This window comes from Oncorhynchus mykiss, chromosome 1 (assembly GCF_057628025.1).
Source record: "Oncorhynchus mykiss isolate SJ-2025 chromosome 1, ASM5762802v1, whole genome shotgun sequence".
NCBI lineage: Eukaryota > Metazoa > Chordata > Actinopteri > Salmoniformes > Salmonidae > Oncorhynchus > Oncorhynchus mykiss.
This window is the reverse complement of record NC_143022.1, coordinates 26,330,041-26,357,818: the sequence shown is the minus strand read 5'-3', so window position 1 is coordinate 26,357,818 and position 27,778 is coordinate 26,330,041. Positions and strand designations below refer to the sequence as shown.

At 41.9% G+C, this 27,778-nt stretch overlaps 1 protein-coding gene across 1 annotated transcript; it reads right to left on the bottom strand.

Annotated features, from left to right (window-relative positions):
- Window positions 1-27: 27 nt before the first annotated feature.
- plcg2 (phospholipase C, gamma 2) lies at window positions 28-20,649 on the bottom strand. The gene is made up of 32 exons (XM_021596297.3): window positions 19,554-20,649; window positions 12,167-12,364; window positions 11,841-11,990; window positions 11,586-11,679; window positions 11,420-11,467; window positions 11,199-11,283; window positions 10,435-10,515; window positions 10,112-10,155; window positions 9,906-9,978; window positions 9,663-9,764; window positions 9,451-9,569; window positions 7,980-8,065; window positions 7,741-7,858; window positions 7,432-7,600; window positions 6,728-6,823; window positions 6,444-6,524; window positions 6,120-6,289; window positions 5,825-6,025; window positions 5,407-5,707; window positions 5,159-5,227; window positions 4,899-5,008; window positions 4,718-4,814; window positions 4,502-4,568; window positions 3,950-4,125; window positions 3,111-3,213; window positions 2,660-2,863; window positions 1,607-1,746; window positions 1,379-1,490; window positions 1,084-1,251; window positions 915-1,003; window positions 630-826; window positions 28-472 (listed from the first exon to the last, which is right to left on the bottom strand). The coding sequence occupies exons 2-32, from the start codon at window positions 12,354-12,356 to the stop codon at window positions 430-432; spliced, it is 3,783 nt and encodes a 1,260-aa protein (XP_021451972.2). The 5' UTR covers window positions 12,357-12,364; window positions 19,554-20,649; the 3' UTR covers window positions 28-429.
- Window positions 20,650-27,778: the final 7,129 nt, after the last annotated feature.

The following is a 27,778-nucleotide window of genomic DNA, read 5'->3' as shown; positions in this document are numbered from 1 at the left end:
TAATCTGATCAAATGAAGCGAAGATGGTCAGCAGAAGAGGTCATGTTTTATTGACTGAAATTACGCAGAGGAACCATTAAAAGAAAATATAAACACAAGGATTATCAAAGCAACGTAATGTTCTCTAAGCAACACTTTCACCTGCAAACAGCCCTGTATGTCTACAATATATCAGTAGTTAAAGAATGCATTTGTTGAGAACAAAAAAGAAACAAGCAATACACTGGTAACATGACTTAATGTTATTCTTCAAAAACTCCAGAGAAATGATCAGTATGACGCTGCTAAGTGCACCTTTCACTGTTCATCTTAATAACCCATTAACACCCCAAATTATGCAAATGTTAAACACATCACACATTTTCTCTCTGTTGGCTTTGTAAGACTGAAGTTTGGGATGCAACCACGCAGGCTCAGGATGAACTGCCCTCAGGAATAAAATTTACTGTTGTTGATTTTCTTTTCCTTTATCCTAGGACCAGATAAGATAAATGAATGTATCATGACATTTCTGTTCACAATTTTTATTATTATTTTCATAAGCATTTCGCTGCACCTGTGATAACATCTGCAAATCTGTGTACGCAACCAATAAACGTTGATTTGAATAGAGAACAACTCCGGCTTACTTCTGTTTGCAGGTATCTTGGATCTTCTGTAACTGTGTCTCATTGGTGCTGAACTCTCTCATGAGGTCGTCACGGAGCTGTGGGGGGGCTGAACGCTGCAGGCTGGTGTGGGTGTCGTACAGGAAGATCTCGTTGTTTATCTCAGCCTGCCGCCTCCGCAGTTGGTTGGACGACGAGTACAGCTCCTCCTCTGCTTTCTGATTAGCAGACAGACACAGGCTCACCATCCAGATGCACAAACACCACCACTAACACCAAAGGCTGTCAACATGCAGCGTGTCTCACCTCCACCTGCTGCACATCAATGTAGACCAGTAAAGACGCCAGCTCTATGGTCTCATTGAAGCCATTTTTCAGAGGAACAGAACGGTACCCTAAGATGAAACAGTGTAGAAGTGTGTAAATGAGGGGCTTAAGGGTTCATGCACCACATATTAGTGGTTGTGTGTCCTACCTGAGCGGATGCCCTTCACAGGGAAGGTAGCCTGCGCCAGGAAGTTAGGGTCTGAGAACATGTCCTCCTCATTCACCACAAAGCGCAGGAAGGTGAGCTCTGGCTCATGGACTGGGAACGTCACCGGCTCTGGAGGAGCCTTCCACACCGGGTTCAGCCCATTGTCACCTGAACAAATATAAGCCCCATTACCAACATCCTTTCATCTTTAAAACAACACACACAAGCTGAGATTCTTTAATTAGCTGGACGGCATTGTGGGAAGAATGTAATTCTATCCACTCCCACTCCTTACGATAGACGACGGTCTTAAACTTGTTATCTTCTGTGTGTCCACACAGCTCCGTCTCCACAAAAGGGCTAGCAATGCTACGGCCTGGCTTAGGCAGGTGTCTGGCAGCAATCACCTACAGGGGGAAGCACAGCAAACTCAGTGCTCAACAGTAACCCGTTTACCATATGAAAGGTTAGCAGGGAAATGTCAGTGTAAATAAATACATTTGGACAATGAGCAGAACCATACCCTGACAGTAAGGGTGAACTTGACTTTCCTCTTCTCCAGGTGTGGATCATAGGTGTCTGAGCGCATCATCTCTGGCTGTAGCACGTAGCCTGTATGTCCGTTAAGGCTGAAGAGGGCACTGTTGAGTTGAGTGTACTTATCTGGGGACATAAACAAACATGAACATCACTTGGACACACCGAGCAAGCAATTTTCTAATCTCTGTGAACACATTTTCTGTTGTCACATACACCTGATAGGTGCAGTGAAATGTGTTGTTTGACAAGATCAGCCATAGTAGTAGAGTCTCTGGCGCAAATTAGTGTAGCTCAGTTGGTAAAACATGGTTCTTGCAACACCTGGGTTGTGGGTTCATTTCTCATGTGGGATCAGTACTTAAAAAGTATAAAAATGTATGCACATAAGTTGTCCTAAAATGTTAAGTGTCTTGCTCTACCAAGGGCACGTGGAAAAAGTACCGAATCGTCAAACTTGAGTAAAAGTATAGATACCTTAATAGGAAAGGAGTGAAAAGTGAAAGCCACCCAGTAAAATACTACTTGAGGAAAAGTATTTGGTTTTAAATATACTTTAAAACCTCTTAAGTATCAAAAGTAAAAGTATGAATCCTTTAAAATTCCTTATATTAAGCAAACCAGTGGGCACAATTTTCTTATTTTAAAAAATGTACGGATAGCCAGGGGCACACTCCAACACTCAGACATCATTTACAAATGAAGCATTTGTGTTTAGTGAGTCCGCCAGATCAGAGGCAGTAGGGATGATGTGTGTGAACTGGACCATTTTCTGTTCTGCTAAGCATTCAAAATGTAAAGAGTACTTTTGGGTATCAGGGAAAATGTATGGAGTAAAAAGTACATCATTTTCTTAAGGAATGTAGTGAAGTAAAAGCAAAAGCAGTCAAAAATATAAATAGTAAAGTAAAGTACTGATACCCCAAAAAACTACTTAAGTAGTACTTTAAAGTAGTTTTACTTAAGTACTTTACACCACTGGGCACATGGACAGATTTTAATTCCCCCTCCATCTTTAACACATGCTCATCAAACCCACCTGCAGTCTGGAAGTTGAGCGCCACCATGTGGCAGCCACAGGCCCACAGCGGGTAAGGGTCGTAGTTTGATGAGTCTACACGTTGGCCCTTGGGGTAGGTGCGGCTCAGGGACTTGCGGTTGTACTTCAGGAAGTCTGGAGTTTTGTTCTTGGCCGGGATCTTGTTCTCCACAAAGGAGCGGATCTCTTTGTAGCAGTAGTTCACTGTGGGGGCATGATTGGTAATGGGCAGACTAAGTTTGATCAGAACAATACTGAGAGGAGAGAGTCTACCACATCTGACTGTGGTGGAGGGTGACATATTCTGGTAGTAATAATATGAGTGTGAGTAAAGGGTGGATTGAATTTAATTTGAAAACACACAGTTGAAATCTCTAATGTGTATTGCAGTGCATGTCATAGGATGAATGCCTTAGGTGGGTGTTAAGGGTGGCAGGGCTGGGGATCGTACCAAAGCGGTCCTTCTCCTTGCTGCGAGGCTGGCAGTACACCACCAGGTCAGACATCTCCATGGCAACCTCTTCACTCTTCTCCACCTCCTCCTGCTGCTTGATCTGGAGGACAGAAAACACACAGCAGCTTCCTGTCAGCATGACATCACTGAAGACAGCTTCCTGTCAGCATGACATCATTGAAGACAGCTTCCTGTCCCTAATCTGTGCCCCGCACATTGACTCGGTACCGGTACCCCCTGTATATAGCCTCCTTATTGATATTTTATTTAGTAAATAACTCTATTTTCTGAAAACTGCATTGTTGGTTAAAGGCTTGTTAGTAAGCATTTCAAGCATTTCAAGGTAAGGTTGTTGTATTCTACGCATGTGAAAAATACAATTTGATTTGATTTATCAGTATGACATCACTGAAGACGCCTGGCTGTGTAACAGCTTCCTCTCAGCATGACATCACAATATACGCTGGGCTATACATCTTTGGAGTGGTAGATATAAAGATATCATACTAGCCTCTTACGTATAGATGCCATTGTGTTATTTAAGAAATAAGGCACGAAGGGGTGTGGTATATGGCCAATATACCATAGTTAAGGGCTGTTCTTATGCACAACGTATTACGGGGTGCCTGGACACAGCCCTTAACCGTGGTATATTGGCCATATACCACAAACCCTGATGTGCCTTATTGCTATTGTAAACTTGTTAATTAGCGCAGTAAAAGTAAATGTTTTGTCATACCCGTGGTATACGGTCTGATATACCACGGCTGTCAGCCAATCAGCATTCAGGGCTCGAACCACTCAGTTTATAAATGGAATTATATCATGATACTAGCCTCTAACTGCTTGTTGTGCTGCTTGGTGATCTCTCTCTGGGTGATGTCCCAGGCCACCTGGTACCACTCAAACAGATCTTCCAGTGACTCTGCCGCAAAGTCAAAATGAATCTTGCTGTCATAATCACTCATCTGAAGTGTCATGACATGGGACTTCCCATTCTTTGCAGATCTCACTGAGAAGAGAGCGGGATGGAGGGAGCATGGGGAAGAGAATGTAAAATATTTATTATGTGTAATGTACTGTATATATAATACACTGTTGTGATTGGGTACAAGACTGTGTCTACACGTGATGTACCGTCAATTGTATATTTATCCTGTGTAAGGTGTCGTGGTCTAAAACGATCCATTTAAAAATGTATGTAGTTGTGTGTACTGTTGATATGGGGTATGTTTTAAGAGCAGTCGGTCTAATGAGCATGTGCTGTGTGGAAGGACTGGGGGTTTGGTATTTAGTGTGTTAATCATGTGAAGATAGCATGTTTCTGATATAGATTATCTGTGTTTGGACAGCATGTAAAACAGATGTAACAGAATGACTGTACTCACCAACGTTACACTTGGAAATGTCAACAACTCCTTTACACATATCCCCCAGAGGATTGTCCTCCATAACCTGTGAGACAAATGTGTACACTGTAGATCTCTAAAAATGCACTCTTACCACACAAGAAATATACAGCACAAATGCACAATGTCATTGACAGACTGACCCCACACCAGTAATACAGTAACACCATGCAAAATACGGATCACTCCTCCTACCTGATCCTGTGACTCAGCTTTGATATTGTTGGACACTTCCTCAACGTAGTTGGCAGGGAAAAATAGCTGCAGCTTTCCCCCATAGTCCCCTTTCCACCTAGTGGGAGCAGCAGAGAGAGGTTAGTATGTTCCTAATCTGACCTGGGATCAAATTGTGTGTGTCTGTGTTCTGAGGCCTCACCATCCATCGCTGTCTTTGGACACACTGTGGATCAGAGCCCCCTTGCAGAAGTTCAGTTCATCCGGTCTCATTGGTCTGTAGTCGTACAGAGCTTTAACTGTACTCTTCGGCTGATGCAGTTAAACATACAGTACATCAACAGGTACATACATTAATACACATACAAACATAGATACACACACTACATTGACATTGCCTGAGAAAATCTATACACATAATTTCAATGAAGGGAAACAAGTTAACATAATATGTGAACATACCAGTGACGGCTCGATTTCATTTGGCTCCACATACATCTTAATATCATAGAGTGAGGCGCAGTCTGTCTCCTACACAGACAAACCATTAAAAACACTTATCAGTAAACATACTCTACTTAACCTTTCCTCCCCCAGCAGTCCAGTCTCTGCCCCCCTTTCTCCCTCCCTCTGCCCTCCTCTCATCCCCATTATATCTCTCTCCCATCCTCTCTTTTCTGCCTCCAGTCTCTCCCGTCCCTCTCTCTTACCGTGCTGAAGCGGCTGACCAGTTCCAGTGTGACAGGGTAGCGTAGTTTGATCTTGCGATACAGAGGCTTCTTACGGAAGTAGTTGACCAGCTCCACCAGGCTCTCGAACTCAGTGGTGGTTCCCAGCACGTACATAGAGCCATCCTTCTGGATCCGACAGTGCTTCACCTTGCCATCACCTCTGAAGGTGATAGCGTAGGAGTCGCTCTCCTCTCTCTGTCTGATGAGGAAGGCTCCGTCCCGGGGGATTCTCAACAGATAGTCCTCTGCCTCCCCTCTGCTCAGGTTACTATAGAACCACCTGACCACCACAGCACACAGAGAGAGAATCTACGTGTTAAGTGTGTGCATTCTTGCGTACCTGTGTGCATGTTTAAATTCAGACATACTCTATATCAGATGACCCTATGTAACTCACCCTTCCAGTAGGTGTGGGTTGGGTCGAGGCACTGCCTCAGTGAGGCGCAGGTCAAAGTCGTGGCAGCGGAGGGGCATGTCGCGATAGTGCTGAATCAGTGAGTACACACTGGGGAAGTGCAAGTTGTCAGTCAGGAAGTAGAAAGTATGTCCTCCCTCTGAGCCAGAGCGGATACGACAGTGCTGGACCCTCCCACTGCGCCTACAGTATAACACACCGAAAACAGGCATCAGCACAGCAGAGATCTAAACACAGGACACGTACTGGCAGTAGAGCTGAAGACAAGCTGGCGTACCAGAACGAGAGGGTGAAGTCTGTCACAAAGGTGTCACTTTCTCGGACCAGGAAGGTGCCATCCCTGCCTCCCGACTCAGCACAGAACTCCTGAAGCAGCCTCTCTGCTGTCTGCCTCCCTTCACTCATCCTCCCATGGAACCAAGGCTCAGACGTGTGGAGCTCTGGGGACTACAGCATAGAGGGAGGGGGACGGAGGCAGGCAGGGAGCGAGGCAGGGAGTCAGGGCGGTAAAAAACAGTCATAATTATGTAATAATTAAATACCGTGACAATGGTCATTTGTTTCTCCTACAATTAGACATTAACTATTCTCTGTTGTTTACCTTCCTGAGCTCCTCCTCCTCCTCCTCCTCTGCGTAATAGAGCGTGTCATCTGAAATCACACAGTAGTGCTTGTTCCATCGCTACAGGCAGACAAACAGGCACAATGTCAGAATAGTTGACAACGGCAACCATCACAACAACAAAATATACACTAACAATGCTATGACTATGAAACAAATACAATAATATACAACACACTTCCTGAACCAAATAGGCCTACAGACTTCTAAGGAACTAGCTTGCAACCATATCATGTTAACATGACAGGTGGTCTCTAAGTTACCTGGTCCACTGGATCCCAGATATGCAGGTCTCCTTGCTTCTCTCCCTTCCGGAAGTCCTTTCTGCTGATGCCTCCCTCCACACTCAGTTTCTTGTGCTGTAGGGGAGAGGAGGGGAGGGGTGTTGGACCACCACAGACCCACCACGCAGGTAATAACTGACTGTCATCTGAAAAGCCCATCATATCATGATGATGAATCACTTTACTATAACTTGCTGTACCACATACTACATCGGAAACCGTTTTGCCCTGTGATCCAATTCTTCACATTATTCCCTCCCACCACCATCTCCATTGTATCCTCTGGGCTGGCCCTCACCTTGAGGATGATATCATACCACCATCCCCATTGTATCCTCTGGGCTGGCCCTCACCTTGAGGATGATATCATACCACCATCCCAATTGTATCCTCTGGGCTGGCCCTCACCTTGAGGATGATATCATACCACCAGCCTCATTGTATCCTCTGGGCTGGCCCTCACCTTGAGGATGATATCATACCACCATCCCCATTGTATCCTCTGGGCTGGCCCTCACCTTGAGGATGATACCATACAACCACCCCCATTGTATCCTCTGGGCTGGCCCTCACCTTGAGGATGATATCATACCACCATCCCCATTGTATCCTCTGGGCTGGCCCTCACCTTGAGGATGATATCATACCACCATCCCCATTGTATCCTCTGGGCTGGCCCTCACCTTGAGGATGATCTTGCCCTTGAGCTGTGTGGGGGATGGCAGCTGTTCAGCCATCAGCTCCACAGGCTCCATCAGCAGCTTGTCCTGGAATACCTCTCTGAAGATACGAGCCATCTGCCTCTGCTGCTCTATGGGACAGTGCTCCTCAATGGAGAGAACCACAGGGTATCTGACAACAACAGCACCACAATGCTCAGTCAACACAGGCAGAATGATCTAGAAACATTTACAGTCCTCAGTTGTAAAGCACCTCAGGTGTGGGTATATTTATTAGTTTGGGTGAGTTTTCTCAGACAGATTCAGACTCACTCAGATGTGACAAAGGCATGGTCATTGATGGCCTTCACCACGTCCTCAAACTTGATCTTGGTGGTCCTGGTCCAGCCATGGTATATGATGGGCTCACCTGGCCCTTCCCAGCAGTCCACTACAGGGCAACACAACACAAAATAATCCTTTCCAACTATAGAAGTAAATGGATAATGTAACGAGGGCAAAGTAAAATATGTCAGGGACTGTTTCAGTGAGGTTTAAGGTGTACAACTAACACTCAACACAGCGGCATCCCAGACGCAGGCAGCGAATGTAGGCCTCGGTGGACGACTCGCTCCGCAGCTGGTCTCCAGTCAAGTACCTGATGGAAACACATAACAACATCATAACAAGAAATACAACATGCAAACAAATCATAAAGAGCATTTGTGTGTTTATTATAATATGAGTCATAGCCTATTCAGAGGTGGCACCACAGATCCCAGAGTGGTCTGGTGAAAAAACATTCTGAGGCCGTAGCGTTTCCTGATGTGGTAAACTAACCAGGTAAAACTCCAGACAGTATACGGTATGATGTGATTAATCTGTTGTAAAAAGGTTTAATATGGGCTATGACAGGAAAATAGTTTTTCTAATCAAGTCATGTTTTTTTATTTATTATGGAAAAACTCCTGGTCTTGGTGAGGATGAAAATCCTATCAAATTGCCTCAACCCTGTACTTGTTCATATTAATTATATTTTATTTAACCAAACCACTCTGGAAAATCAAGTTGCTAGCAATAGGCATTATTTTTTTTGCTCCAAAAACTCAACAACAGGTTTGCTAACGTTACTAGCTAACTGTAGTTGCAGCAGCCAACTAATAATTGGAACATTTGGACAATAACTCGATTATTGAGGATTAATTGTTCATATTCATTATATTTTAAGGACTAGAGGTGTTTCCTATACACAGACACGGAGAAAGCAACATGATTGGACAATAAAACTAACTGGGCTGAGCTTGCTTTATGCAGGTTGGCATCGTGTAGTTCTGCCCTATGCAATTGTAGGCCTAATAAAACATGTACTCACAGTCTATGTCAGCTATTGTGTTTAGGCCTATTGATTAATTCCAGTTTTGTTTTGACAAAGTCTAGGTAGCCTAGTCAGCCCAAGTTTGAATATAAACCACATTTTGTCCCATTCAAATTTTCTCACAAACAAATGGGCTATAAATACACGTTTCCTTTTTGTTTACCCTGGCCAGAGCGACAAGAGCACATAGGCTAGACTATTCAGCTGCTGTTGTTAGTAGCCTACAATTGATCAGACTGAAAAATTGTCTCGTTTCCATGCAATACAGCAAGTCTTATCGCTAATGTTTAGTTCTATAGGCTGCTGCATTTATGTAAGAGCTTTTGCTCGTGTCTATTGGGAGTTATGTGCTATCACGGTTGCTTAGTAAATACAGGAGGAAATTGGAGATCCCGCTTTGAGCTTTGTGCGTTGCGCCCCGCCCGCGCGACCTGCGATTTCCGCAAATCTGATTGGTCAAGACGTGCAAAGAGCCTGCAGCAGCACTCCGATTTGATGGAGAGCGAAATTGTACGGGAGTTGACAAATCATGAGGAAAATCGGTCTAAAAAGCAGCACCTTGACCCTTTTTTTTAACGCATTGCATCAATATATTTTATTTTAAAATGTTAAGTAGTGTTCATTTCATAGTGCTGTGTTGTATTTTTGTGTTATGTGGCGGTACTGACGTGTTGTGTGAGGAATTGATCCAGTAGTGGGACAATGGGTTGTTCATATCCAGGTTGCACATCTCTGAGTATTTCTCATCCCAAATCGAGTTCTCCTTAGAGAAGAGGAAACTGAGGAACTAAAGTGAGAGAAGAGAGAGAGAGCGCTTTGACAAACATAAAACATCGTTCTCCACTCCCCATTCACACACACATCAAACACTGTGTCCCACCTCGCTGACGGTGAACTCTGGATCGTTGGTCTTCCTCATGGTGTCGTCTATAAAGGTGGTCATCAGCTCTCGAACCTGGTTCAGGTCATTGGCCCATGACTCCTGAGAAGGAGAAACGTAGAGAGTGAGGAAAATATAGATACAAATTACAATAATGGTAATGATAACAGGTAGCAGGTTAAACACTGACAGAAACAGACCCAGTTTTACCAATTTCATAATTGATAGATAGCTTGATCTTACCTTCTGCTGGTACAGAAGAAATCGTTGGAAATCATGGAGAAGAACTGCAGAGGCATCAGGTTTATCTGTACTACTACAGTAGGGAAAAACCACATCACCCACCAACATACGTCAACAAGAATTCAAGTTTACCGGTATAATAAAGCTGAGTAAATTATTATTTGTGATTGTTGAACTACATCTTTCAATGAAAGAGAAAGACCCACCCCATGATGAAAGCACATGACTCCCTTTTGAACTCCTCGAGAATCTGATGAAACATATCCACACACCAGTTACAAGTCAATACACAGTCACACACACACACACACACACACACACACACACACACACACACACACACACTGGTTGACAGTCAGTGTCTGTCTAATCATATTTAACATGCAAAATGTGATATGCTAGCTAACACTTCCGATGTGAACACATATCAATACATACTGTAAGAGAAGTTAAATTATCTGTAATTTATGGTATCTGTTCAGCCTTTTCTACTTAGAGAGTGTAGTAGTGCAGTAAAATTATGACTCACATCTTTCTGATCAAACATTAGAATATTGTAGAATTTATGAAACTGCTCAAAGTTCAAGACATCTTTCCTTGCTCCAATTTCCTGGAACAAAAGAGGGAGACGGACAATGTTTGGTTCAGAATACTTTTTTTTATATTTGTTGTTTGTTTACCCCCTTTTTCTCCCCAAATTTGTGATATCCAATTGGTAGTTACAGTCTTGTCCCATTGCTGCAACTTCCCTACAGACTCGGGAGAGGCGAAGATCAAGAGCCATGCGTCCTCCGAAACATGACCCTGCCAAGCCTCACTGCTTCTTGACACGCTCGCTTAACCCGTAAGGAAGCTGCATCAATGTGTCGGTGTCAGCTTGCAGGCGCCTGGCCCACCACAAGGAGTCGCTAGAGCATGATGGGACAAGGAAATCCTGGACGCCAAACCCTCCCCTAACCCGGACACTGTGCCAATTGTGAGCCGCCTCATGTGTCTCCCGGTCACGGCCGGCTGTGACACAGCCTGGTATCAAACCCGGGTCTGTAGTGCCCTTGGTTCAGAATACTACAATTTATTTTATTACATACATACTTCAATTCTATTAAATCACTTGAGTGCCCAAGACCACTTATTATCATCTAAAATAACTCATGAATAGAATTAATTATACTGCCCAAGTTTTTATCTGGCCAAGGAGGGAAGGAAACTTCAGCTCCTTAACTCCTTAACTCATTAAAGTTTTGGCAGCAGTGAGGATGAGGGTGTGAATAGGGATGAAAAGGGGATGAGTACCGAGAACTTTTCCTTCAGGGAACGTGTGCCGGGGACCTTGTAGTTGAGCTGTGGCAGAAGAGACTTCACCTCCTTCAAGGTGATACTGAGGAGAACAATTTAAAAGAACAATGGATTGAATTGTGGAAATTACTAAAGGGGCAGAATGGGAATTTGGCACAAAAAGTGGTATAATTAAGTAGAGGATTAAATCCATTTTTGAGTGTTGAAACTGTTCTTACCGGTTCTTTTTAGTTTGATTGATAGAATACATCTGTTTCCTCAACCAGCTGGAAACAACAAACAATATGCTCCGTAATTGTCAGTTATCGTCCATATAATGTGTGTGTACAGTATATGGGTTTAGGTTTGTTGTCTTTTCAAGTGTGTGTGTGTGTGTGTGTTCACCTCTCTATGATGTCTGGTGTGGGGGCCACCAGTGTCTCCTGTCTCAGTAACTCCAGGCCTGTCAGCCATTTATCCGCGTCATCCACAGTGTCAGCTGTCAATCAACACAGACTATTACAAGCTATATTATCCAATATAACCTAAGATAAACCATCCATATTTAATCAGTAGGCTATCATCAACAAAATGTGGTTGTATGGCATCAAATAAACACAGAAAAGTGGACATACTCTGCACCCTCCCACACACACTTACCGCCAAGGCTTATGGTGTTAAGAACAAATTGGGACCCATAGAAGATGGTGAAGCAGGTATTGTCATCATGTTTGTCCCTGCCATCTCTGAACCTCTCAAAGTCTTTTGAGTTCCTCCCTGGGCGAATCTCCCGTATCTCAGACAGATCCACTGAAACCGTACTCATCATTGTTACTCACTCTCTCACATACTCAACAGCTTTTACACTTTCCCTCACACACCCTATCCACACACCATATCTCTTAATGTACTCACAGCCCTTCTCTTCTCATTGTTTCAGTGTTAGGGTTGGGATTTGAGTTAGACTTAGATTCAGGTTTACTCACAGACACCATCATTCTTGTCTGCTGTTCGGGTCCAGGCCACCTGCCTGGTCTCCATGATGACCTGCACAGTAAGGCGCTCTACCTTCTGGCGGAACACGGTCATGACGATGCCCATCTCCAGGTCCCTCTTGATCAGACTCTTCTTGTACTCCGTCAGCTCTCCCTGCTGGCTTCGCCCCGGCCCCGCCATTTCTGGCCCTGTGGAATGGGCCCATACTCTACTTATAGTAGGGATGCAATGGTTCACTAGGTCCACGGTTTTGTTCAGTGACTCATTAAACCCCTACCTCATAGCCTCTCCATAAAGCTGTTTCAGGATTCATGGTTTCATCATGTCAAACAAAGGACGAGGAAGCAACTACAGGCCTGCACAGTTATAAAGCATGCTTTTATTTGACCACTTTAAATATTTCAGGAGGTGCATAGTGTACATTGGCAGTATATTATGTTCATTTGCATTGATGACTTTTTAGGAATGTCTATGTTTATAACATGGGAACATGTTTTATTTGATTTGCTTGATAACAGATATGTAACTTATAACAACTCTACTTTGCATTGTATATTAGCTTATTTATTTTCAATTATTAAACTGGTTGTTTGGATCGTGGATGCTGATTGGACGAGCAGTGTTCCAAGCCATGCTGTCTTGGCGGGAAACAGACACACCGATGTCTGCTAATATTTCTATCTGAAAATTATCACTGTGCCTCCATAAGAATATCATATTCAAGTTGGTGTCCGAATCATGTCTTATATTTATCTCATATATTTATTTATCTAATCTCAAATTGTTTCCCTTTGCTTCCAGCCTAGCATTTACTTTGGTACAGCGGGGATTAATATAAACCTTGCTGTCTGTCTGTTCAACATCGGAAACAATGTTTAACTTGTGAATTTCAATCTCTAGTACTACCATACATAAAGTAAAATGTGCACAGACGAGACAACTTTTTCTGAGCCTGTCGAAATCCCGCATCAACGTCATTATCATGGACATATACAAGTAAATGCCAATAGAAAAAAGCTAAAACAAACGGAAATGCAGCTCGTGTATTGTAATGCAGGTTCAATGTATGACGTCACGGAGTTAGCTGAACTTGGCTTGCTACCTAGCAAGTGACAAGAAAACTTTTCAGCCTGGAAAGCAACCCGTTTGTTAAGAACTGACGACCAGTCCTTTCACATAGCTACTAACCAACAATTCTTAATGACTGGGTTGGGTCCTTTAGCAACATGAACAAAATAACTAACAACCAGATTTTTGTCCGGACTATAGCCTATCTTCTGGTGGAAGAATGACATTGTATTAATTGACTTATCAAAATAATGTTTTAATGAAAATATGTCATTCATTGTTATTTTAATATGTTGGTAACAGTTCTAGAGATGGAAAAAGTACTCAATTGTCATACTTGAGTGAAAGTAAAGGTACCTTAATATAAAATGACTCAAGTAAAAGTGAAAGTAACCCAGTAAAATATTACTTGAGTAAAAGTCTAAAAGTATCAGATTTTAAATGTACAGTGGTGGAAAAAACACTAAATTGTCTTACTTGAGTAAAAGTACAAAGTAAAAGTAAATGCTATACATCAAATTCTTTATATTTAGCAAACCTGACGGCACAATTTCCTTTTTTTATAACTTTTTTTGACAGCCAAGGGTACACTCCAACACTCCAACATAATTTACAAGGGAAGCATTTATGTAGTGCATTTAGTGAGTACACCAGATCAGAGGCAGTAGGGATGACCAGGGACGTTCTCTTGATAAGTGTGTGTATTTGATCTTTTTCCTGTACTGCTAAGCATTCAAATTGTAACTAGTACTTTTGGGTGTCAGGGAAAATGTTTGGAGTAAAAAGTACATCATTTTCTTTAGGAATGTAGTGAAGTAAAAGTAGTCAAAAATATAAATAGTAAAGTACAGATACCCAAAAAAACGACTTCAGTACTTAAAAGTATTTTTACACCACTGTATTTAAGTGATAATGCCAGAGAAACCGGTGTTTGGAGGATATATTGGCACAAAGGGTTGATAGTCGATATACCCTCCAAACACCAGCTTTGAGGGCTTTTAAACAACGGATTACCAACATATTCAAATAATCATTGACATATTTTCATAAAAATAATTTTGTATCTATGGACGCGACCCAGTCGTTCTCTCTAAATGTTCCATTGCCCAACTGGCTGGCAACGTTCTTATCCCTTGCTCGCTAGCTAGCCAACTACGGCTAACTTACAGTCACGTCAAACAGTGCAGCCGACAGGAAAATAGCTGCAATTGCATGTGTTAAAGCTGTTTTCTAGTGACATTTATTTGGATACATCCATAACAAAGGGCTAATGATGTACGATTTCACCTGGCATTAAAAATGTGCTCTCTCGTCAGGACACTATTGTTCAGAGGAGCGAGCCAACAACACAGCTAACACAATCACTTCAAACTGAAGCTAGTTTTACCTGTTTTCTATTTACATTTCTTTGTATATATCCATAAAAATAATGCCAGCTGATTCATGATTTCGACTGGCTGAGAAAAGCTGTCTGCCTCGCCCCGACACATTCATTTCTATGGGACAGTGGAGATCGAATTTCAATATTGAAACAATGTTGCAAATGTCGGAGACAGACAGGGTTTATACAAATCTCTGCAGTTGAAAATCAAATGCCTGTCTAAAGGAAATGGGAGATAATGTCTAGATGCTTTTTATAGTGGAGATCAAGTTTATAAATTGCCTGGCTGGGCTGATGAGACAGTGGATTGTGCAGTGAGATGGAACAGTTTAAATAGGCATTTCAACATCACAGCTAGCCGATGGTAACTTGTGAAATAGACACCTGCTGGATTGCGGTTTTAACCAATCAGCATCCAGGATTAGACCCAATCTTTGTATAAAAAAGCAATAAGGCACACTGCGGCAATGCTGTATCATGAATACAGCCACAGGTAAAGGGGTTGACTGGGTCATTCCAACTGTGCAGTGCCTTATCTGTCCCCAGGATATATCACTTCTTATTTTGTGTAAAATGTGCATTCCAAACGGCTTTAAATATACGATAAAGTGTAATTTACTCTAAAAGTATAAAAATATTGATATTGAAAGGGAATTCTATGCATTTTGTAGAAAAAAAATTATGTGAATGTCGGCATTATTGCTATGTCCCAGTTGTTATTCCTCAACCTCCATGACAAATATAAGGCTTAAAATAATAAAAATGTTATTATCTTTCTTCATTATGTTATAGTCCTAGCTAAATTTTCTTTCATCATAATGTTGTTTTTATGATTATCGTATTTATTGTTATTTAATTTAAGATGTTCTGTGTGTCCCTGATATCACTTTCCACCCTGTTAGTTTGTTGTAATTCTCCATTTAAGAAAACCACCCCTTTCTAAAATGACACCACATTCAGGAAATGTCATCATTTCTTTGGTTGGAAAACAATGGTTCAACTGTAAAAAATATACTGTACCAAGCAAAAATATAAATGCAACATGCAACAATTTCAAAGAATTTACTGAGTTACAGTTAGTGAAATCAGTCAATTGAAATAAATAAATTAGGTCCTAATCTATGGATTTCACATCTGGAAATAAAGATATGCATCTGTTGGTCACAGATACCTTAAAAAAAAGTCACGACAATGGCAAGTCAATGGGACTCGTTACAATATCTCTATGAATTAAAATTGCCATCGATAAAACTGTTTGTGTTCATTGACAGTAGCTTATGCCTGCCCATACCATAACCCCACTGCCACCATGGGGAACTCTGTTCACAATGTTGACATCAGCAAACTGCTCGCCCACACCACGCCATATATTTGGTCTGCATTTGTGAGGTCAGTTGGACGTACTGCCAAATTCTTTAAAATTATATTGGAGGTGGCTTATGGTAGAGATATGAACATTAAATTCTCTGGCAACAGATCTGGTGGACATTCCTGCAGTCAGCATGCCAATTGCCCACTCCCTCAAAACCTGTGGCATTGTGTTGTGTGACAAAACTGCACATTTTAGAGTGGCCTTTTATTGTACCCAGCACAAGGTGCACCTGTGTAATGATCATGCTGTTTAATCAGCTTCTTGATATGACACACCTGTCATGTTATTTTGGCAAAGGCGGAATGCTAACAGGGATGTAAACAAATTTGTGCACACAATTTGAGAGAAATAAGCTTTTTGTTTGTATGGAACATTTCTGGGATCATTTATTTCAGCTCATGAAACCAACGCTTTACATGTTGCGTTTATATTTTAGTTCAGTGTATAAACACTCCATTGTATCTATTTTTCCATGTTTCATGTTGTCGGTCTGTATGTCCCATGCATAAATGTCCCTGTTAGGCTAAATTATAGAGAAAATGAACCACATTTCATTTTGTTAAAATATGTTTTATAGAGAAGTTAAAATCCTGTTCAAGTGTTCACCATTATGCTAGCTCAATCTTTCTCACTCACAGAGCTCTGGCTAATTTAGGCTCCAAATTTCCACGCTGTTAGGTTCTGACCTGTTAGGATTATGCACCTAACAGGTTGGAATATGTACATTAAAAATATAAATAATTGCCTGAGCTTGACTAATATGTTTTTCTGAAAGTCAGTAGGAATGACCCAACTGTGTTACCTGTGACTGTATTCATGATACAGCACTGCCTCTTGTGCCTTTCAATTTTCACCTAAAATGACATACCCAAATCTACCTGACAGTAGCTTAGGACCTGAAGCAAGGACATGCATATTATTGATACCACTTGAAAGAAAAACATGCGTTGATTAAACCTGTAGAACTTTAATCAATACACCTACAGTGCATTCAGAAAGTACTCAAGACCCCTTTACTTATTTCAAAATGCTGTTACAGCCATATTCTAAAATGTATTAAATTGTTTTTTTTCCCTCATCAAATCTAGACACAATACCCCATAATGACAAAGTAAAAACAGTTTTTTTAAAACATTTTTGCACATGTATAAAAAAAACTGAAATATCACATTTACATAAGTATTCAGACCCTTTACTCAGTACTTTGTTGAAGCACCTTTGGCAGCGATTACAACCTCAAGTCTTCTTGGGTATGACGCTACAAGCTTGGCACACCTGTATTTGGGGAGTTTCTCCCATTCTTCTCTGCAGAGCCTCTCAAGCTCTGTCAGGTTGGATGGGGAGTGTCGCTGCACAGCTATTTTCAGGTCTCTCGCCGCTCAAGGACATTCAGAGACTTGTCCTGAAGCCACTCCTGCATTGTCTTGGCTGTGTGCTTAGGGTCATTGTCCTGTTGGAAGGTGAACCTTGGCCCCAGTCTGAGGTCCTGAGCTCTCTGGAGGAGGTTTTCTTCAAGGATCTCTCTGTACTCTGCTCATCTTTCCCTCGATCCTGACTAGTCTCCCAGTCCTTGCCGCTGAAAAACATCCCCACAGTATGACGCTGCCACAACCATGCTTCACTGTAGGGATTGTGCCTGGTTTCCTCCAGACGTGACGCTTGGCATTCAGGCCAAAGTGTTCAATCTTTGTTTCATCAGATGAGAGAATCTTGTTTCTCAAGGTCTGAGAGTCCTTTCGGTGCCTTTTGGCAAACTCCAAGCAGGCTGTCATGTGCCTTTTACTGAGAAGTGGCTTCCATCTGGCCACTCTACCATAAAGGCCTGATTGGTGGAGTGCTGCAGAGATGGTTGTCCTTCTGGAAGGTTCTCCCATCTCCACAGAGGAACTCTGGAGCTCTGTCAGAGTGACTGTTAGATTTTTGGTCACCTCCCCCGATTGCTCAGTTTGGCCGGGTGGCCAGCTCTAGGAAGAGTCTTGGTGGTTCCAAACTTCTCCATTTAAGAATGATGGAGGTCAGTGCGCTCTTGTTGACCTTCAATGCTGCAGAAATGTTTTGGTACCCTTCCCCAGATCTGTGCCTCGACACAATCCTTTCGCTGAGCTCTACGGACAATTCCTTTGACCTCATGGCTTGGTTTTTGCTCTGACATGCACTGTCAACTGTGGGACCTTATATAGACAAGTGTGTGACTTTCTAAATCATGTCCAATCAATTGAATGTACCACAGACGGATTCCAACCAAGTTGTAGAAACATCTCAAGGATGATCAATGGAAACAGGATGCACCTGAGCTCAATTTTGAGTCTCATGTAAATAAGGTATTTCTGTTTCATCTTTTTAATAAATTTGTAAAAATTTCAAAAAACCTGCTTTGTCATTATTGTGTATTGTGTGTAGATTGATGAGGATTTATTTATTTTTAAATCCGTTTTAGAATAAGGCTGTAATGTAACAAAATGTGGAAAAAAGAAGGGGTCTGAATACTTTCCGAATGCACTGTACATTTCAACCAAGAGCAACAGCTCTAACAGCTATGTGGTCTACTTTCCAAACCACAACATTAAACAACCAATCTTTTTCTTTTTTCTGTTAACCCGGCGGTCTCTTAGTGTGAGGGAGGGAAAGTTACTTGCACCTCTACGTTTTTAGGCTTCATGGTATGGTGGTTGTGTACAAATGGAAGCAAACTTTGTGCAGGAATACTGAGGGGTAATATTATATGAGTGTGTCAGACCTGATTCCATGTAGCACTCATTATTTACATTGCAAATGAGCAGCAGGCGCAGTGGATGGATGGACCCAGAGAGAGAAGTGAAGTATTAACCCAGAACTATTTCAATATCTTTCCTGAGGAAACCTTTGCTCTCAACCGGTGCTGTCCCCTTAAAGGGCTATCCACAAAATGTACACAAATTAGTTTCCTGATACACCACAAGAACATAGTCAATAACACACACATAAATTATAAGCATAACTGATGGTCCACTACTTCCTTCTGTAAAAGATGTATCCAGTGTAGCGTAAACCAAATGTGAAACCAATCAACACTGTGGCACTCCCCAGGTCTTGATGTACCATATGAGAGACAATGCAATACAGGTATGTCAAAACATGATGTAAAGTAACCCTGGTTACATTAGGCACATAATAGATTCAAATCCCCACTTTTTTAGGTTAATGGTGTTTGCTATCCACAATTTAATTATCGTGAAAATAGATACCGTTTGCTGGACAGTTACTCCAAGTGTTAAAATGAATGTAGGGTCTATAACATAACGGGTTCTTTGGAAATGCATATTCTAATGGATTGGGGAAAATTAGATCGACATTTGGATGCACAACAGGTGTTCTGTCTAGACTAAAAATTATATTAGGAAGGTTCACACAATCACACCCCACAAGACCCCTGCCACAGACCATTACGGGCGCAGAAGATCCATCACCATCAACGCTCCACTTGAAACTAAAAGCGGATTTCCCCATAGTCACTCTGCTCTCACTTTGCTCTACATTTGCACACCCACAAAAAAAACGGAAAAGTTTTAAGACTTACCCAATAAATTAAACAGTCAATGTTATAGCTGTAAAGTAGCCTCTTGTATAAATTAATTCATGGTTTTTAGGCTTGAGATTCTAAAAATGATACAGTCTTTCAAACAGTCCTAACCCAGCCGCGAAATGGTCAGTTCCTCAATTCTATGTGTATAAGGAAGTAAAGTTAATTTGCGTTATAGGCATAGCAGTAATAAAAAGATCCGGAAGTACGCATATCTATGCAAATTCCCCTTGGACGCAAGAGTATTCGGCGACACAGCTGCATTGAAAAGTTTCAGCTTTTTGGTGAAATCAAATTATTGGCCTATTGTAAAGTAGTTATAGAAAGTCCTTTGACTGTCTATACATCGGCAAATTGTTGTCAATATATAATGGTCACTGGTGGCAATGTTTCTCTCAAACTCTATTTCTTATGTGAAAGCAGCCCTCCTGGTTACAGTGATAGGCTGAAAAGATATAAACCGTCTACTGTGCTTGTTGAGAAGCAGGAGAGCGAGTATATTTTAGAGCAGCAGCCCTGCACCGCACTCCGCTGATAATTTGAGAGATGTCGACACAGTTTGTTTAATCTGTTGATAATTTTAATGTATATTATTTACTAATGAACCATTAATATTAACCCATTCACGTCATTGTACTATATTTAGTACAAAATCAAAATACGACGCTGTTTGGTGTACATGCATGAAATTTGATGTCAACACTGTTAGTACAAGTGTCTAAATAGGCCACATTTAAATTGTAAGATTGACACTGGAACTATGATAGATAATGACAATCAAAGTTGCTATTTTTAGGAAATTTGAAAAAAAATAATTTAACTGACTTCGGCACATGTATTTTGAATGATAAAATGGTTGTTTGGATCCCGGATGCTAATTGGACTAGCAGCGTTCCAAGCTGTATTTGCCATCACAGGAACTCTATGCCTGCTGAAAGTTCCATGTGAAATTATCAATGCACCTCTATAAGAATATCATGTTCATGTTGCTGTCCGAATAATATTTTGTATTCATCTCAACTCGCACATTATTTCCCCTTGTTTCCAGTCTATCTTTTAGTTTGGTACAGCGGAAGTTAATATAAGACTCGCTGTCTGCCGTTCGACCTCGGAAACAATGTTTCACTTTTGAATTTCCATCTCTACCATATATGGGGAGTGAACGGTGTCCAGACAAGCCTAGACAACTTTTTATGAGCCAGGCAAAATCACACACCAAAGTCATAAATATGGGCATATCCAAGTAAATGCCAATAGAAAAAAAAATCTCAAACAAACATGTGTACTGTCATTCCATGTTTGACGTGCCTTAGTTAGCTGGAGTTGGCCAGCTAGATAGCTAGCAAGTGACAATACTATTATCATCCAGCCTGCATAGCAACCATTTAGTTTAGAAAGGACGAGCAGTACTTTTGCATAGCAACTATGCAACAACAAAAAAGTATGACTGGGTCGCGTCTGTAGCAACATGGCCAAAATAACTAACAACCAGATTATTGTCCAGACTACATTTTCTGTATGAATTTACTTATCAAAATAACGTTTTAATGAAAAAATGCAATTCATTGTTATTTAATAAGTTGGTAACAGTTTATAAAAACATTATACAATGGACATAATGTCTATTTACTGTGTTCCATCTGACTGCACAATCCACTGTCTCATCAGCCCAATTTCTAAACTTGATCTGCACTATAAAAAGCATCTAGACATTATCTCACATTTCTTTTAGACTAGCATTTAGTTTTCAACAGCAGAGATTTGTATAAACGCAACATTGTTTCAATATTCAAATTCGATCTCCAGCTGTCTCATAGTAATGAACGTGTCGGGAGTCGGGATGAGACAGACAGCCTTTCTCAGCCAGTCGAAATCATGAATCAGCATCATTTTTATGTACAGTCATGGCCAAAAGTTTTGAGAATGACACAAATATTAATTTTCACAAAGTCTGCTGCCTCAGTGTCTTTAGATATTTTTGTCAGATGTTACTATGGAATACTGAAGTATAATTACAAGCATTTCACAAGTGTCAAAAGCTTTTATTGAAAGGCTTTTTATTGGCTTTTATTGCTGTCAATTAACTTCTGGGCCACATCCTGACTGATGGCAGCCCATTCTTGCATAATCCATGCTTGGAGTTTGTCAGAATTTGTGGGGTTTTGTTTGTCTACCCTCCTCTTGAGGATTGACCACAAGTTCTCAATGGGATTAAGGTCCGGTGAGTTTCCTGTCCATGGACACAAAATATCGATCTTTTGTTCCCCGAGACACTTTTGCCTTATGGCAAGGTGCTCCATCATGCTGGAAAAGGCATTGTTCGTCATCAAATTGTTCCTGAATGATTGGGAGAAGTTGCTCTCAGAGGATGTGTTGGTACCATTCTTTATTCATGGCTGTGTTCTTAGGCAAAATTGTGAGTGAACCCACTCCCTTGGCTGAGAAGCAACCCCACACATGAATGGTCTCAGGATGCTTTACTGTTGGCATAACACATGACTGATGGTAGCGCTCACCTTGTCTTCTCCTGCAAGCTTTTTTCCGGATGCCCCAAACAATCGGAAAGGGGATTCATCAGAGAAAATGAATATCAGTCTGTCCCTGATGTTTTCCCTGGAGAGAAGTGGCTTATTTGCTGCCCTTCTTGACACCAGGCCATCCTCCAAAAGTATTCGCCTCACTGTGCGTTCAGATACACTCACACCTACCTGCTGCCATTCCTGAGCAAGCTCTGTACTGGTGGTGCCCCGATCCCGCAGCTGAATCAATTTTAGGAGACGGTCCTGGCGCTCGCTGGACTTTCTTGGGCACCCTGAAGACTTTGTCACAACAATTGAACCGCTCTCCTTGAAGTTCTTGATGATCCGATAAATGGTTGATTTAGGCGCAATCTTACTGGCAGCAATATCCTTGCCTGTGAAGCCCTTTTTGTGCAAAGCAATGATAATGGCACATGTTTCCTTGCAGGTAACCATGGTTGACAGACGAAGAACAATGATTCCAAGCACCACCCTCCTTTTGAAGCTTCCAGTCTGTTATTCAAACTCAATCAGCATGACAGGCATCCTCGTCAACACTCACACCTGTGTTAATGAGAGAATCACTGGCATGATGTCAGCTGGTCCTTTTGTGGCAGGGCTGAAATGCAGTGAATTTTTTTGGATGGGATTTAGTTCATTTGCATGGCAAAGAGGGACTTTGCAATTAATTGCAATTCATCTGATCACTCTTCATAACATTCTGGAGTATATGCAAATTGCCATCATACAAACTGAGGTAGCAGACTTTGTGAAAATTAATATTTGTGTCATTCTCAAAACTTTTGGCCACGACCATACATACACAAATAAATATCAATAGAAAAAAGGTCTAATGAAATGCAGCTAGTTTGAAGTTATTTGTTAGCTATGTTTTTGGCTAGTTCCTCTGAAACAACAGCGTCTTGACGAGAGAGCACATTTTCTATGCCAGGTGAATTCGCGTATCATTAGCTCATTGTTATGGATGTATCAACAAAAATGTCACTAGAAAAAAGCTTAAACCACTGCCGGCCCGCTCATTAGGCAGGATTAGGTCTGTCGCACCTCCAACAACACAGAAACACATAAAACCTCACATGAATCTATCCAAAAACAATGACAATTTCTCTCAACCAGTGGCATATGGGCATTTTAGGTGAACACTGATGACACCCGTTGATAAGCAGTGCCCACTTTATCAATGGCAAGGGCGCAAAAACAGGTTGCTGTTGGAGAGATGCATGTCCGCAGCTCTCCACCAACGTTCTGTCAAAAAAACTATCCAACTTAAAAAAGGATATGGTAGAAAGAATATGTCGCTTTTTCTGTAGTCTATAGGCTGGAGATAAAATGTATGACAATATAATGAGAATGACACTTTTTACACCATGCAGGTTTCTCCAATCATATAGCCTAACCTGAATGGCGCTCAATCAAAAAAAGAAAAAGTGCTGTCATGTTAACAAACAACATATCCCTGACCAGGTGAATTCAGGTGATAGCTTTGATCCCTTATTGATGTCACTTCAATCAGTGTAGATGAAGGAGAGGAGAAAGGTTGAAGAAGGATTTTTAAGCCTAAAGACAATTGAGAAATGGATTCCTGTGGAACACTTAACACCTTGTAGAGTCCATGCCCCGACAAATTAAGGCTGTTCTGAGGGTAAAAGAGGGTGCAACTCAATATTAGGAAGGTGTTTCTGGGCATGCTCCTGATGACATGGCGGGTGGTCTCCTGAGGGATCTCCTCCCAGACCTGGACTAAAGCATCCGCCAACTCCTGGACAGTCTGTGGTGCAACGGTCTGTGGCGTTGGTGGATGGAGCGAGACATGATGTCCCAGATGTGCTCAATTGGATTCAGGTCTGCGGAACGGGCGGGCCAGTCCATAGCATCAATGCCTTCCTCTTGCAGGAACTGCTGACACACTCCAGCCACATGAGGTCTAGCATTGTCTTGCATTAGGAGGAACCCAGGGCCAACCGCACCAGCATATGGTCTCACAAGGGGTCTGAGGATCTCATCTCGGTACCTAATGGCAGTCAGGCTACCTCTGGCGAGCACATGGAGGGCTGTGCGGCCCCCCAAAGAAATGCCACCTCACACCATGACTGACCCACCGCCAAACCGGTCATGTTGGAGGATGTTGCAGGCAGCAGAACGTTCTCCACGGTGTCTCCAGACTGTCACGTCTGTCACATGTGCTCAGTGTGAACCTGCTTCCACAAGAGCACAGGGCGCCAGTGGCGAATTTGCCAATCTTGGTGTTCTCTGGCAAATGCCAAACGTCCTGCACGGTGTTGGGCTGTAAGCACAACCCCCACCTGTGGACGTCGGGCCCTCATACCACCCTCATGGAGTCTGTTTCTGACCGTTTGAGCAGACACATGCACATTTGTGACCTGCTGGAGGTCATTTTGCAGGGCTCTGGCAGTGCTCCTCCTGCTCCTCCTTGCACAAAGGTGGAGGTAGCGGTCCTGCTGCTGGGTTGTTGCCCTCCTACGGCCTCCTCCACGTCTCCTGATGTACTGGCCTGTCTCCTGGTAGCGCCTCCAAGCTCTGGACACTACGCTGACAGACACAGCAAACCTTCTTGCCACAGCCCGCATTGATGTGCCATCCTGGATGAGCTGCACTACCTGAGCCACTTGTGTGGGTTGTAGACTCCGTCTCATGCTACCACTAGAGTGAAAGCACCGCCAGCATTCAAAAGTGACCAAAACATCAGCCAGGAAGCATAGGAACTGAGAAGTGGTCTGTGGTCACCACCTGCAGAACCACTCCTTTAATTGCCTATAATTTCCACCTGTTGTCCATTCCATTTGCACAACAGCATGTGAAATTTATTGTCAATCAGTATAGCTTCCTAAGTGGACAGTTTGATTTCACAGAAGTGTGATTGACTTGGAGTTACATTGTGTTGTTTAAGTGTTCCCTTTATTTTTTTGATCAGTGTATATACACATACACACACATACTGAACAAAAATATAAACGCAACATGTAAAGTGTGAAATAAAATATCAAATGTTTTTCCCATATGCCCAAAAAAAGTATTTCTCCCAAATATTGCGCACAAATGTGTTTACATCCCTGTTAGTGAGCATTTCTCCTTTGCCAAGATAATCCCCCTGACAGGTGTGGCATATCAAGAAGCTGATACCCCTTGCATATAGCCTCATTATTGTTATTTTATTGTGTCACTTTGTATTATTTTTTTACTTTAGTTTATTTAGCAAATATTTTCTTAACTCAATTTTTTTAACTGCATTGTTGGTCAAGGGCTTATAAGTAAGCATTTCACGGTAAGGTGAAATGTTGTATTCGGTGCATGTGACAAATACATTTGGATTTGATTAGCACACTCCTTCTTCAACTTGAAATGTCTTGTCTGAGAAGAAACTGTGATAAATCCCCACAATTTCTACACATCCATTTGAAAAGCAGAAAATCCTCAATCAGAACCTTAAGTCATTCCTCTCATTATCCATTGCAGTCCTCTGACCCTGGCTATGAAGGGTCTTCACTGCAATCTCCATCGTGGCCAGCATCAAGGATGCTCCTCTTGCCTCCTGTCTCTACCTTCAACAGAACACCCCAACCTGACTGTCATCCACTAAGTATATGTGGTAGGTTACTTCCTTTAATAAATGTGCCTCTATCTCCACCTGCAGGTGGAAATGAGAAACACAATGATACTTGCACAGCATGAAGAGAAAGAATAAAACAAATAATATAAAAAAAATATGTGAGAGAGGTGAGAGACTGTCCTGGTTGATACTGACCTCTTCCTCCTCAGGGAGAGTCCAGGGCAGGGGTGTCAAAGTCAAATGGACGGAGGGCCAAATAAAAAAATCAGCTACAAGACGAGGGCCGGACTGTTCGAATGTTCATTGAAAAATTTTTAAATGACGCATATAGTCTAGTGAACCTAATTGAACCTACTGAAAACCTAACAAATATATTACAATATGATCAGATAAATAAAGCAATATTTTCTTATGGCTCTGTCAGTAATCTTTAATTTTCAACAGACACAAAAGACAAATTTCCTTTATATAAATATCCCCATAACATGAACATTAAATGAAAGAAACCGGTATTCAAGGCACCATCAGTAGACTATATTTTCTATTTTAGCAAAAGTGGGCTAAATTTACTTCAAAGAAAAAACAATAATAGCAATTTTCTATCATCCACTCAACTGAAATATTTTTAAAATATAATTGGATTGAAATACAAAAAAATAAAGTGCAAAAATCTATTAATCAAAAACAACACTTTGTTTAAGGAGAAGTAACATGCAGTGAAAACAAATATTAAATTTTAACTTTTAAACTTGAACTGAGTAAAAACTCTAAATATGTGATTGCACAGTAATGTTCACTTGTTTGAGGTTGAGGGTGATACTTGGTGGTGTCCCATCTTTTCCACAAGTTCATCAATGTTCGGGGTAAGGCTCTGAGCTGAAGAAATCCTCAGAATTGAGTGGAGGTGTTCAGCAGTAAGTCGACTTCTGTGTGATGTTTTGTTCAGGTTCATCAAAGAAAACAGTTGTTCACACAGGTATGTGCTGCCAAACATAGACAACGTTTGAGCAGCCTGGATCGCATATTTTGCCCTCAGTGCATCATTGCATTGGAGGTCAATCAACTCCATTTGGAGGTTTGGTGGTGAGCTTTCCACGTCAACAGCAAATGGGTTACCGAGCAGTTCCAACCTGCTTTTTTGTGCTTCAAAGTCAGCAAATCGGCGTCGAAAGTCAGCGGCAAGCATACCTATTTTATCAGCCAACTGTGTGCTCGGGAACGCACTGGTAGAGAGCTTCTCTTTCATGGTCTGGCAGCTGGGAAAGTGGCTCAAATTTTCTTTCCGCATCTGCGTCTCCCACAGAGTCAGTTTGGTTTTAAATGCCTTCACTGTACTGTACATATCAGAGATGACACGATCCCGACCCTGCAGCTGCAAGTTTATTGCATTCAGATGACTCGTAATGTCACACAGAAAAGCCATTTCACACAGAAACATTTCGTCTCGGAGTTGTGTTGTGTCTTTCCCTTTGCTGTCCAAGAACAGACAAATCTCCTCACGAAGCTCGAAACATCTTTGAAGCACCTTTCCCTGGCTTAGCCATCGCACCTCTGTGTGATAAGGCAAATCACCATGCTCCGTTTCTAACTCCGTCAGAAATGCCTTGAACTGGCGGTGATTCAAACCTTTGGCTCTGATAAAGTTAACTGTGCGCGTGATGATGCTCATTACATGCTCCATTTTCAAGGCTTTACCGCACAACGCTTCCTGGTGTATGATACAATGATAAGCTGTCAGCTCACCTGTCGCGTTTTCCTCTTGCATCTTTTCCCGTATCTTCGCCACCAGTCCGCTCCTGTGTCCACACATCGCAGGTGCTCCGTCGGTTGTCAAACCCACGAGTTTTTCCCAAGGCAGCTCCATCTCATTTACACATCTTGACACCTCTTCATACAAATCATGCCCCGTAGTTGTGCCATGCATAGGACGTAAAGCCAAAAACTCCTCTGTCACGCTTAGGTTGGAGTCCACTCCGCGGATGAAAATTGACAACTGGGCAATGTCAGAAATGTCGGTGCTCTCATCCACAGCCAAGGAATATGCAATAAAATCTTTTCCCTTTTTCACAAGCTGCTCTTTTAGATTGATGGACAACTGGTCTACTCTCTCGGCA

Excerpts from the sequence above, each read along its gene's own strand:
- plcg2 (XM_021596297.3), bottom strand. The coding sequence starts at position 12,356 with ATGGCGGGGCCGGGGCGAAGCCAGCAGGGAGAGCTGACGGAGTACAAG. Across the intron at positions 7,859-7,979 it reads GGGATGCCGCTGTGTTGAGT|TGGACTGCTGGGAAGGGCCA; the intron begins GTTAGTTGTACA and ends GTTGCCCTGTAG. Across the intron at positions 4,126-4,501 it reads CATTTCCAAGTGTAACGTTG|TGAGATCTGCAAAGAATGGG; the intron begins GTGAGTACAGTC and ends CTCTCTTCTCAG.